Source organism: Pundamilia nyererei, unplaced genomic scaffold (genome assembly GCF_000239375.1).
Source record: "Pundamilia nyererei isolate P.nyererei 1_Seehausen unplaced genomic scaffold, PunNye1.0 scaffold00085, whole genome shotgun sequence".
NCBI classification, from domain to species: domain Eukaryota; kingdom Metazoa; phylum Chordata; class Actinopteri; order Cichliformes; family Cichlidae; genus Pundamilia; species Pundamilia nyererei.
In genome coordinates this window covers 601638-614351 of record NW_005187486.1, presented here as the reverse complement: position 1 = coordinate 614351, position 12714 = coordinate 601638, and the positions used below count along the sequence as shown (strand labels likewise).

The 12714-nt window shown below is 40.0% G+C and overlaps 1 protein-coding gene across 1 annotated transcript in view; it reads left to right on the top strand.

Annotated features, from left to right (window-relative positions):
• The window catches only part of ahr2 (aryl hydrocarbon receptor 2), a 97873-nt gene that overhangs the window by 81296 nt on the left and 3863 nt on the right, over window positions 1–12714 (top strand). Inside the window, exons 3-9 of the mRNA XM_005738700.1 lie at window positions 4676–4866; window positions 4947–5036; window positions 10925–11039; window positions 11246–11385; window positions 11486–11688; window positions 11780–11889; window positions 12055–12196. Coding sequence (XP_005738757.1) covers window positions 4676–4866; window positions 4947–5036; window positions 10925–11039; window positions 11246–11385; window positions 11486–11688; window positions 11780–11889; window positions 12055–12196 — 991 coding nt within the window. The remainder of the gene's footprint in view (window positions 1–4675; window positions 4867–4946; window positions 5037–10924; window positions 11040–11245; window positions 11386–11485; window positions 11689–11779; window positions 11890–12054; window positions 12197–12714) is intronic.

Sequence of the window (12714 nt, the reverse complement as noted above, 5' to 3'; positions counted from 1 at the left end):
TAGTGCTGTCAGCGTTAATCTTATTAAAATGAGATTAACGCCATAACCGTATTAACACGGCAAATCTCTGTCAACGAGTTAGAGCGGTTAGCACGTTAATGCACTTAGCTCGTTAGTGCGGTTAGCTTGTTAACGCGTTGACGCATTGATATATATTCCCTGCTCCCTGCTGACAAATAAGCTACTTTGGCTACAATAATCCTGTAGCCACAGACTGTAGATGAGGCTTGTGTGGTGTCTGGTGATCGACTGGGTTTTGCTCATTTCAGTTGATTCCCTGAGACAAATGACTTCACAGTCATTTTACAGAGCTGTGGTTTCTTTGCATTTTTCCAGTGTCTCTTTTTGTCTCTGTTTTTACTTCTTGTCTTGTTTTGGTAGTTGGCTTTCTGTGGCACCTTTTGTTGTATTACTTCCTGTCTTTGTCTTTTCCCCCTCCTTAGAAGCTCTATGCATTTTTATAATCCCTGTTTGTCACCAAGCACTCCCCATACTTCCCAACACATTTTGATTCCTGATTTGAATCTTTTTGTTGTTGACTTTAGCTTCTGCGATTGTGTGGCAAACACTTTTTGGAGAGATCTTACGTTTTTAAATCTCCTATCAGTGTAGTGATGTTATGCAAGCGTACAATGCAGTTATTTAAAAGAATTCCATGTTAAACATCAAATGGGTACATGAAATGTGGCATTAAAAATGAAGGAAAAATAATCTATTCTCTATTAAGCCTATGTAACCAAAATATCAAAAACAAATGGAAGAACTTATTTTCTCTTCTTCTTTAAAATAAAATACTGGTGAAATATCTTTGGTGATGGGAACTGATGATGAGATATAGCAGACAACGTCAAATTGGACTCCTGGGAATGTGGCTAATCAGCATTTTTTCACTGCTGAATGACTGAAATCAGCCATGTCAGAAGTTCTTGTACAGTTTTTATTAGCATTACCTATAGCTGTCAACAACTGCCCTCATAGAGTTGCTAAATACCCCAACCTAAATGCCTATGGTTGTGCCGGGACGCTTCCCTGTGGGAATCTAAACCCATTAAGGAGGTAAATATTTCCTAGCTCGATAAACACAGTCAAAATAAAATCATGTCTGTACATAACTCCTCAGACTGATCCTGTAAATGCTGCTGTAGGCCTGCGAGAAAAAAGGATTCAGTATTCAAATTCATGACTTGCGAGAAGGCGTGAAATCGATTGGTGCTGTTATGTTTTCCCATAAATCATGTTAAATGCTGTGCAAAGCGTGCTGTGGGAGCAGTAAAACATTTGGCATGGTACCGGGGGGAAAACTTCCTGAGATGGGGGAGAAAGCAAAGAAGCATGGGATTAAAAATGAGTCTGTTATTGAAGTATGCATGTTGACACACCCACAGTGCTCGATGGGAACTTACTAAAAGAAGCCAATATGCTACCCACAGGTAAACAGTAATCATCTTTGAGCTGAGCTTTAAGCTTCATCCTGCATTTCATCATGCTATCATATAAAAAAAACAAAAACGGAGCTTTGTAATGCAACTTTTCGTAATGTGGTTTAGCATGTTGTTATTTGTGCTCTGTGGATTTATACAATGAAGCTTTGTATGGTGAAAATCACACAGAATCAAATGGTCACTGTAAATTTTCCATGAACAGTCTCCAGACTGTTAACTTAGAGATCCTTTTGTTGTTATTTAGAGTCCAGCCATTATCTTATTGTTGTTTGTGCATTTGTTAGTACAGTTGCTTATATAATCTTGTGCTATGTATGAGCAGGTTTGGGCGTGAATTTTGCTGTTAATGTTTGCTTCTTCACCAAAGGTGGTATTTAAATTAAAATCAATGTCATGCTGTATCGTATCTTAACTTATTGTATTGTAAAATATTGTATGATATCACTGTATCATCCAGTATTGTGTCATTATCCTGTTTTCTCTTACCGTGTCAAGATGACTTACCCTTTTATAGCTTATCGTATTTTACGATATCATATCTCACATATCCTACAATATTCTGTCATAATGTATCATGACGTAGCTTTACATATGCGTTATCCACTTGTAGTGACTTTCACATATAAACTCTTTTTGATGTCATTTTTATAGTTTTTTTTAATTAATTACTTTTGTCCCAATTAAATAATACCATATCAGAGCTTGGAAGCACCCCAGCATTTTGTACATTCCAGTGTTAAGTCCATGCAGTACCATTAATTACAACATTTAAAGAAGAAACTGATTTATATCTTTTACCAAGCTAAAGATGTAGCCGTCTCTGCAGGGTATGTTTCTTTGGCTTTTTGGTGTATTTTAATATTTGTACCAAGCGTTCCATACCTCAGATTATTATGTGTACCAGATCGTTTGTGTGGTCAAGAATGTGTCTTTTGATATAAACTCTGAAATGTAATGCTGCCTCTCTCTCTCAGGAAACTCACGCACTGACGCTGATGTGCCCAGTTTAGCCCACACTGGTACATTTCCTTTCCGTGTGCTTCAGTGTGTTTAACCAACCCATCTGGTTTGCTTTTCCTCCGGCATGTTCCTGTCTTTATACCAGGCAAATATCAGATTATCTGGCTCTGGTGGTATTTTTATGGCTCCAAGCAAACTGAAGTCTTTCCCTTGGAAGATCCCAGTAGTTGGGAAAATGTTCCTGATATTCTCCGTGCTTGTTTTATTTAACCACATATTTGACTTTAAAGCAACTTAAACCAAACAGAGCATATCAAAACTGAATTATTTAACTTTGTGTTAAAAATTCAATAAAAGATCATCGAGTCGTTCGAATTCTGGCTTGAGTGCTCAAATCTGGTACTTTTGTTGCTTTTTCTGGCCATAGAGCATCACTAATATACTTGTTCGTGTTACAGTGAGTTTATAAATTAGGGAGCTGTGTGTCTCCAATGATATTCACTCTCTATGACATCATTAAGATCCAAGAGTAGAAAAAACCCACCTCTTAAGGACTTCTTGTACTTAAACTGAGTTTATTATTCAAAACTTTTCCCATGTTTAATCCACATTGGAGTTGCATTTTTTCCACAGCCTCTAGTTTTGTGCCTTTAATCATTTAGAAGACTTTGCTGAAGGCCCCATTTCAGAGCAAAGTTTGAGCTTGTCAAACATAATCATTGCAGGGAAGAGTTTCTTTCCTAAAAAAGCTCTGTGTGATTTTTGTTTTCAGGCAGTTATAATCCGAGGGTTTTTATCCAGTATCTCTAAATTATACACGAAATGCCTTTATGATTGTTTTGTTGGAGAAGAGGCTGCAACGCAACTCCTCTCGTGCTCTTAGAAAACCAGATCGATCCAAGCCTCTCCGGCAGCTTCCAGGGCCTCCGTCAACCACTTCACATGAGCTCTGTCGTCCAAAATGGCTGCCTCCCCGCTGCGTTTGGTCCATGGGGGGAAACGCCGAGGCCAACGGGTAATTTTGTGGCTCCGTCTGTTATCCTCATTCAGCCTGGACTTTTAACAAGGACGGGGGCTGAGCAAGCCTCCAGGAATTGAATTTCAAAACCCAGCGCTTGGGCTGGGACAGAAGCATTGCCAGTACTCTAAACCAGCAGTCTGCACAGAGTGAAGGCCGCCACTATTATTTTCTGGATTAATCGACTCATTTTTCATCTTTAAATCTGTTTCCCCTCCCCCTAAAACCAAAACAATTTCAATTTGCTATATAAAACTTGAAGAATAACAACAAATCAAGAAGCTGAACCTGTGAGATATTAGTAATTTTTGATGTTTAGAGTAGACATGTTGGAGCTAAGGATGTTTTTATAGTTTCAAGATTTAGTATTTTGGAGTTTTAAAGGCGTTCCAATGCTTGATTCTGTCAAATCACTGTGCTTTTTTAGTGTTGCTCTATATAAAAGCAAATTTGAACAGACCTTTTATGCCCTGTGAGAAAAAAAAAACACAAGAGCATCCTAAAAAAACTTTACAACGAGCTCTACAAGACAAGGAAAAGCAAAATACTGTGACGGTAAAAGACCAAGGCCGAAGAAAAGAAAAAATATCCAGAAGTGTAAAATGCATCTCTCAATATCAGTGCGAGACAAACAGTAAAAACCAACAAACCAACCGAGTGTAGTAAAAACACTCCAGACTCCTTCAGTCCTTCTTTCGCCCTTTAAGACCAGCTTCCATCTTCGAAAACCACCTGCTTCCTCCCTGAGGGGCTGTGCTAAGCTGCTTTGGGGCAGTTATTTTTTTCTCTTGTTTTTCTTTTGGATAAAAGCTGATCGATAAGTGCCAGAAAGGGAAGAGGAAGAGAAGGGAGAGCAGAGTTACGGTGTTGTAAGATGACAGGAAGCAGGAGGCAGCTCCACCCTGATGGAAAGAGACAGTGATGTTCCGCTTTTGGTGTTTTTCTCACTTCATATTTCATCAGAGATTCTTGAGAAATTTGACAGTTTTGTAATAAGACAGCCAGCTGTTTCAAGATGAGGTCAGAGTCATGTTTGCATCACTTTTTATTTGTTTAGCACGTCTCAAACTGCATTCGGTTTGGCCCTGTGGGGTCTTCTGTGTTAAAACAAAATCAAAAGTGGAAAATAAATCCAACAACAAAGAAAAATAGTCTTTTTTTTTTTACCCCCCCCAAGCAATCCTCGTTGGTGTTTTAAATGTCATACACGTTTTAAAGCTTCAGCAAATTAACTGTTCATCTTCATCACCTGCAGCCACCATGAAGATGGGCCAGAACAACAACTCCAGCTACTCCAGCGAGCGGAGCATCATGTTTGGAGGAAACAGCGCGAGCTCGGCGCTGCAGCCATCCTCCGCAACCTCCACTGCCCCCTCCTCCTTCACGACTTCCACAGTGACCTCCATCGATGGGGTGAACTTCTCTGAGGGAGACCTGCTGCTTCAGGTAACGCCTTTCACATGCTTGTGGCTTATTTCAGACATTCTGATAGAACGAAGATGGTAAAGCTTGTTTTCGATCTCCAGGCGTTGAGCGGCTTCGTGTTGGTGGTGACAGCTGAAGGCTACGTCTTCTACACGTCCCCCACCATTCAGGACTTCCTCGGCTTCCATCAGGTATAAGAGAAACATTATGACCAGTACTTCAGATCCTTGCACCACATATAAAGGGGGATAAAAATGTCAAAAATGTTCATTGTTATAGTAATATTTGATTTTTTTTTTGCATGTGAAAAGTGGTAGGATCTATCATGAAGAATTCAAATTATTTCCACCTAGCAGCGTTGGAAGAAAAAAGCTTTGAAACAGTCTGAAAAGTGGCAGCAAACCAACAAAACGACCGTTTGGACTAATCTAGCTTGAAATTTTACCTTCCATGACCCATCATCCAAGAATTCAGGTGGAAAAAACACATGATGAACAGATGGTCAGTAACAGTTTAGTAACATAAAACTGTTTATACACAGAGCTCCTCATCAGGAAGTCAAGAATAGAAATCATAGCAGAAGAAAATAGATACCAAGTAAGAACTCCTTTAACCCTCTCAACCCTATCCCTACCCAACGCTGTATGTTGTTGCTGTTCCCTCATTGCCAAAATTTAACAACAACAAACACAAATTTCATGTTCCGATTGCCTAAGATTAGGTTTGGTATCAACCTCAAAGGTTTAATAAACATCTTTAAAAACTCTTGCACATAATATTGATAAGAATTTTTAATAAAATGGAATTCTTGCAGTAGATTTTTCACTAGATCTCTCACAATGGCGTCTAATCTGTTTTTTTATTTGAGTAATAACCTGAAATTTTATGTTTTGGATAAACTTCCAGCAACCTTTTTGTCATTTATGGTCCAGTTTCTGATCATCTCGTCAGGCAACACTCAAAATCACAGAACAAAGGAAAAATCAAATATGTTTAATAATTAATCCCCAGCGAAGAAACCATCAACAACAACCAAGTTGCAGCTGGAGAAGCTGTGTAGTCTTGCTTGCTTGAGGCTGGTGGCTGATAAAGGGGAGATCATAGGTACTGTTGTATGACAAACCAAGAAATAAACACGGGCTTTGTTTATTCAAAGAATCGAAGCTAAAATGTGTGTAACTTCAACCAGGAGAGTAAGAAAGGAGCTAACAGGAAGTGGTAGTCTCTCCTATGCCAACCCTAGGCATGCCTCTGTGCACACTTGAGGTGAAGGCAGTTAGCATGCACAGCCCAAAGATTCTTAAATCAATACCACAAAGCCAGTAATGATTGCCAAGAGTATAACGCTGATGTGCCAAGCTAAAATCAAACCGTAGCCCAGGGGTGTCTCGCTCATTTTAGCAGCCTGGGGCACATACGCTCCAATTTGGTCTCAGCTGGCCTCAACCTGTGTAACCCTTCACTGTGCAGGTTTGATTTATTTTTACAAGACAAACATGGAAAAAAAAATCAAGCTTTAGAATAAAAAGCTGCACTTTTAAAACTTTAAAGAGACTTTATTTTGAGTTTATTTTGAAATTAAATCTTATTCTAGCAAGAAGAACAAATACATTTGTATTAATGTCTTGATGAATTGATTCTCATCCAGGTAATGAAATCCCAGAAAGGGATATTTGAATTAAATAACAAGTGATATCGAGATGCTCAGGATTGTCCAGTTGTTCTAGTCGTCTCTGTTGAAAGTGTAACTTTTAAATGTTGCCACCTATGTGTTGTTTGCTCGTCCAGCAACAGTTAGTTTAGTGATTACTTAATGGGTCGTTACCTATACAGTGCTGAAGATCAAGGACCTATTTGTCATTTTACAGGCACATTTCCCTTTTCACAAGAATTACCGTTCCTTCCAAAGTATTTCAGTGAAATGAGATCAAATCATCCTTAATATGACAGTTTGCAAGTCTCCTTGGGATTCTCATTGTACTTAAACTGGTCCACCCGAGACCCAAGGAAAAACAGTATCTTTCAATGGGCTGGGGCTCAGGAGGATATAGCCAACCAGTAACCTGTGAACTGCGACTGATTCTGATTCTGAAATTGAAGGTTTTTTTAAACGACCTAAAGGCCTGACAGTGAGGCTATGCCTTTGCACATAACTTGTCTTTGTATTTTAGAGTAAGGATGTACTAAATCCGAAGGCGGGCCGTGTTTTTCCTTTTATGGAGCAACAATGGTCAGTTTCCAGAAATTATCAAATCAGCTGGTAAAAAGAGAATCCTGCATGCAGAAATAAGTTTTTACTGCACAAGAACCTGTTTCCACTTCAGTGACCTCCTGAACTCTGATGTTCCTCTTAAAAACCTCCTTTAACAGTACACCGCCGCATTTTTTCAGCCTTTCATCTAACAAGCAGTGGGTTTCAGTTCACATTTGTTGTCCATGAAAGTCAGGTCACACAGATTTCAATCTATTGCCTTCTTTTTTTCCTCACAAACACGGACTGCTTGTAAATCTTTTGACTTTTAATAGCTGATCAAAAACACAAAAAAAATTAACAAGGAGTATTTGACTTAGAATTCAAAATCAATCAGGGACTCACATTTAGAGATGTTGAAATGTTTCACTTCTACATGACCAATTGATGTAACAGGATCAAAAATAGTATTTTTCCAATTTTCAAAGTAAATCAAACAATTTTGCATTTTGTTCACAGTCACTTGTGATGCTTTGACTTGAATAAATACCTGCAGCCCCACATGACATGCATGGATTGGTCCAATTCAGTATCGGGACCAGCCAGGGTCTGGCTGTGAATCATGTTTTCTGCTGTTCTTCTACACGTCCTGCAGTTCAGTCGTTGACACAGATCTTAGGCGTAGCGTATACGTTGGACTCTGTTAAATCCTTTTGAATCCATTCAAAGATTACAGCTACTTCAACCTCCATGATCCCACACAGCCTTGACCAGTTTATAATAGATGACTCCACCTTCATAAGTCGGTCTCAAGTCAGTCTTTTTCTCATTTTGACATTTAGGTTGTTTTTGTACTTTGCTTGTTCAGCGAGTGAAATTCAGTTGCGTTAACATCAGCAGCAGCCAGTAAAGACATATTACTGGTGGGTACACCACACTTCTTTAAATAAAGCAGGAGAAATCATGCACTCCACCTAAGATTTGGCCATAAAATCCAGTGACAAGGCTTCAGTGAGTCTTTTTCTCAGCTATAGGTTCCGATTAAATAAAAACATTTACCATTATACGTTTTTTGTCTTTGCTCATATAGATAGTGCATTTCAATCACACAAACGCTTAATCTAAATTGGGATTTTGGAGAAACCCACAGCTGGTTGTGATTCAGATTCTTTCCTTTGACTTTAATAAATACCTGCAGCTCAATCAAGGTCTCCAGGTTGTAATGTTTTGTGCTCCTTTTCTGCACACCCTACAGGTCAGCTGATATATATGGATTTCATGAGTCTAAAGTGGACTCTTTTTGTAATGAAGCAGCTTTTGTCTGACTAAACCCTGTACTCCACCTAAGCTCTCAGATTTAGAACGGCTCAGGACGGTCAGGCAGGGTATAGTTAGTTAATGTGTGTAAACTGGCCCTATGGTTACCAAGCCTTAGAAACAAGCCACGACTCAGCAGTAGGGACATGACATTGTTGTAGTTAGACAAACAGCACCCGACTTGTTTCAGTACATCCTAAAAGTTACATCAGAAGCATTAACATTTAAAATGTGACTTTTAAAAAATAAAAAAGCTGCTTCATCACTTCATAAGAAAGATTTATTTTTTAAAGTTTCGGTATTTCGAATGACTAAGTAGTGGAGTTGTGTGGGACTCATGTGTCTGCGTTTGTTTCTGTGAGTATGCGTGCGTGCATGACAAATGCTTTGTGAGCGGTGAACTCTTGACTTATAAACAAATCCGTTTGAACCGGGGTTAAAGATGTAGTCTGTAGTCTGGGAAGAAAAAGCACAAGCAAAAGAAAAAAAAACCCTAAAAAAATGTTGCCCGGAGAGAGTGCACGTGGTAAACAGCCCTCACACACACACACACACATTTGAACACTCGTTCACATGCATAACATGGTCTGAAGTGGGGCTGCAGATCAGGGCAGGAAACGTTTTGTTTTGGAGGCTGCAGTGACTTTTAAAGCCCCAACTCACCAGCTGCTTCAACTGTTTATGACTTTATAAAGTGTATTTATAGAGCAGCTCTGAGCACAGTCATGGAGGAGACAAAAGAGGAAACAGACGTGAAGAAAACGTGGAGATTACTGTAAAAATCAAGGGCCTGAGTATTTCTCTAGAAAAAGCCACAAATCCTCACTTTAGGACTGCTTTGTGCACAGCGAATCCTCATGAGAAGTTCGAGGCCATTTTTCAGCGTCGCTCACAAAGGAGGGTTTTGTGTTGGGCTTTGTTTGCTGAGGTGTGGCTCTCTCAGCACCTTGCTCCTTTAGCAGCAACAACAGCGCCTCTGTTTCCAGCCCCGTCCATCAGCTCTGACTGCTGGGAGCATTATTCGCTCCATGTGTGTTTACACCTGCATCATCGCTCTTGAACGCACCTCGGCAGGACAAACACTGGAAAGGTGGGAAGGCGTAGGACCGAGTCTGTGGAACCATTATTTAATATTTGTCGTTCTCAGAAAGAAAGTGACGTCCTTTACACCTTTTGTTAGTGCAGTTTGTGAGCCTGATGCTCACGAAAACCAGGATGGAGGTCAACATTGTTTACGTTTACTCAAAAAGCTTTAAAATAAAGGCAAGCCCACCTCTGCTTTCTGTCTCACAGTAGCCACAATGGTAATGTAATAAGTCACACTGTACAAAAAGTACAGCATTTGTTTAGTTATGGGAATAAAATGTCAATATCACTATATATAAATTCAAATCAGGTGTATGCATTTAATTTAAAAAGGTTTTAACAAGTTACAAACTAGCTTTGGGTGTATTTAGTCAGATAAACATGCAAACACATTTACACAGAAGAAGGGTCTAAATTTCCTCCACACTACTGAAGGTACTTTTACGATCTTTTCATAAGTTAATTTTAATGTTATTGTGGTTTTGCATCGCTTGTTATTTCACACCTTTATTTAAGACATGTGAGGGTCATTTTCCTGTGTTGTGTTAACAAAACAGGGTTGGGGACTTTTTTTTTTTTAGGTAACTTTAACTTATGATAACTTCATTCTATGGGAGAAATATTTTCAGTCAAATGTAAATATGTACTGTGCAAAAATATTGCACCACCCTTCGTTTCTTTCTGTTTTGCTTCCAAGGAGCCAGACTGTTTTTTAAGGTGGCCTTGAGCAATAGTTTATTCAAACTTCCTGAAAGCAGAAGTCAGAACAAAAGGCAAAAAACATCCAAATGAAATTCCATCAAGAAGCCTGGAGAACTATTCCTGAAGACTTAAAGAAATTAAGAGTTTTTGATTACCTTTCTGGTGATTTTTTCCATGGTGATTTTCCCTGCGTTGCATTTGCAATTTAACATATCATAATATTATAGTTTTTGGGTTTTTGTTTTTACAATTTTTTGTTTGTTGTTTAATGAGAGAACAGAAAAACATAAAAATGAACATAAATTCATGCAAAAGAGATAAACAGTTAAAAGACACAAACCAACTACAAAACCAACCAAAGAAGAAGAAAAGAGACTGCAAAGAGATAAAAAAGTAGTAAAACTGTTCTCACAGTGATGTGAAATCATAAAGGAAATGGGTGAAACTAGTAAAGAAGACACAAAGCAACTACAAAAATATCATGAAGCGATGTAAGGTGAGTGGAAAAAATAAACAAAACAAACAGTGAAAAAATCAAAGACATAAAAGCACTGTAGGAAAACTAGATGGAACAAGCAAAGGAGAAATAGGACATTGGACCAAGAAGAAAGATGATGGATTGTAAGTGCAATTGATAAAATGAAGAAATAAGCTTAACTGAAAATATTTTAAAAGGTTAAAAAAAGACAAAGCACTAGACGTGAAGAGCAACCGCTTGTGTCAGAGGAAAGTTTTGAGGTTGATTCGTGTCGTTAAAAATATGTTTCTGCTTCCTGCTTCCAGTCGGACGTCGTCCATCAGAGCGTGTTTGAGCTGATCCACACAGACGACCGAGCTTTCTTCAGACAGCAGCTCCACTTCTCTTTCAACCCAAACACAGAGGGCGCCGACGGCCCCAGTAAGTCTGCCCACACTGCACAGTGATCACACCTGTACAGGTGACCTGCAGAGGAGGAGCCAGAAACATGGTCACGTCTCTTTGCTGCTGCAGTCTGCTGCAGATACACAGTGTGATTTTGTGTATCTGCGGTGCTTGTTTTAATTCTTTTGCATCGTATTGCTTCATGTAATAATCTAAAGATGAATGTTTCCTCATCGCTCCAGGTGACCAGAGCAACCCTGAGATCAGCAGAAACATAGTGAGCTATGACCGGCATGCCGTCCCTCCAGAGAACTCGTCCTTCCTGGAGAGGAACTTCTGCTGCCGCCTGCGCTGCCTACTCGACAACTCGTCTGGCTTCCTGGTAAACACACACACCAACACGCCTCACTGCACCGGGATCCACAAGATGTTCCTGGCCTAAAGGGAGGTCTTTATTCTTAAAACTGTGTGCTTGTCTTTAGGCTTTGAACTTCCACGGCCGCCTCAAGTTTCTCCACAATCAGAACCACGTGTCGGAGGATGGGTCACTGGTTCCTCCGCAGCTTGCTCTGTTTGCCATCGCAACGCCGATGCAGCAGCCGTCCATCCTGGAGATCCGCACCAAGACTCTCATGTTCCAGACCAAACACAAGATGGACTTCACACCCATAGGCGTCGACGCAAGGTAAGGCACAGAGAGCTGTTTGAATCTCTCACTGAACGTCTGAATGAAGCTGTGGCGCTCAAGTGAAGTCTGGCGTGTGTTTCGTCCACAGAGCGAAGCTGGTTCTGGGCTACTCCGAGATAGAGATCAGTAGGAAAGGCTCGGGCTACAACTTTATCCATGCTGCCGACATGTTGTACTGCGCAGAAAACCATGTCAGAAGTAAGTCGGAAGCTCCGCTCGGTTTACAAAAGGCGAAAAATGCCAAAATAGGCACGGCCGGTTTTAAATTCTGTGTGCATCACTTGGGTTCCATAACTCAAGAAATCTGTTGCTATCTGCCAGCTGCTGTGCAGCAAAATCTAAAAATGACACGTCTTCTTGCAGTGATGAAAACCGGAGAGAGTGGCATAACCATCTTCAGGCTGCTGACCAAGGCCGGCCGGTGGGTCTGGGTCCAGGCTAACGCCCGGCTCATCATAAAAAACGGGAAACCCGAGTTCATCGTGGCCCAGCAGAGAGCTTTGACGTAAGTCTGCAGACTTGTTTCCTCCAGCAGGAACATGAAGAAGAAAAGCTGCAGTCAGATGTTTATCTGCTGCTGCTCAATCAGTTTGCTTTGCTTTCTTTCTTTTCTTTTAGTTCACTTTTATTTTTTGGTTCAACTCTTCCTGTTGGTTCCTTTCCCTTGTTCCTTGTTTCCTTTCCTCTCTGCGTTTTTTCACTTCTCATTTCATCCCCTCATCGTATACTTTATGCTTTCGCTACTTGGTTCCTTTATTGTTTCCTCCCTTTCCTCTGTTTCTGACCTTTTCTCTTTATTTCTTCCCTTTTTCTTGTGTCCTTAATCTTTCCTCCCCTTGTTTTCTTCATCATTTCTTCTCCTCTTCTTGTTCCCTTAGTTATTTGCTCTCTTGTCCTCGTTTCCAACTTTGTTTCCTCTCCTCTTGTTACTTTCCTAATTGCTCCCACTCCTCTCCTCGTTTCCTTTGTTTTTTCCTATATTTTCTTGTTTGTTCTCCTTGTTTACTGTCTTTGCTTCCCTTG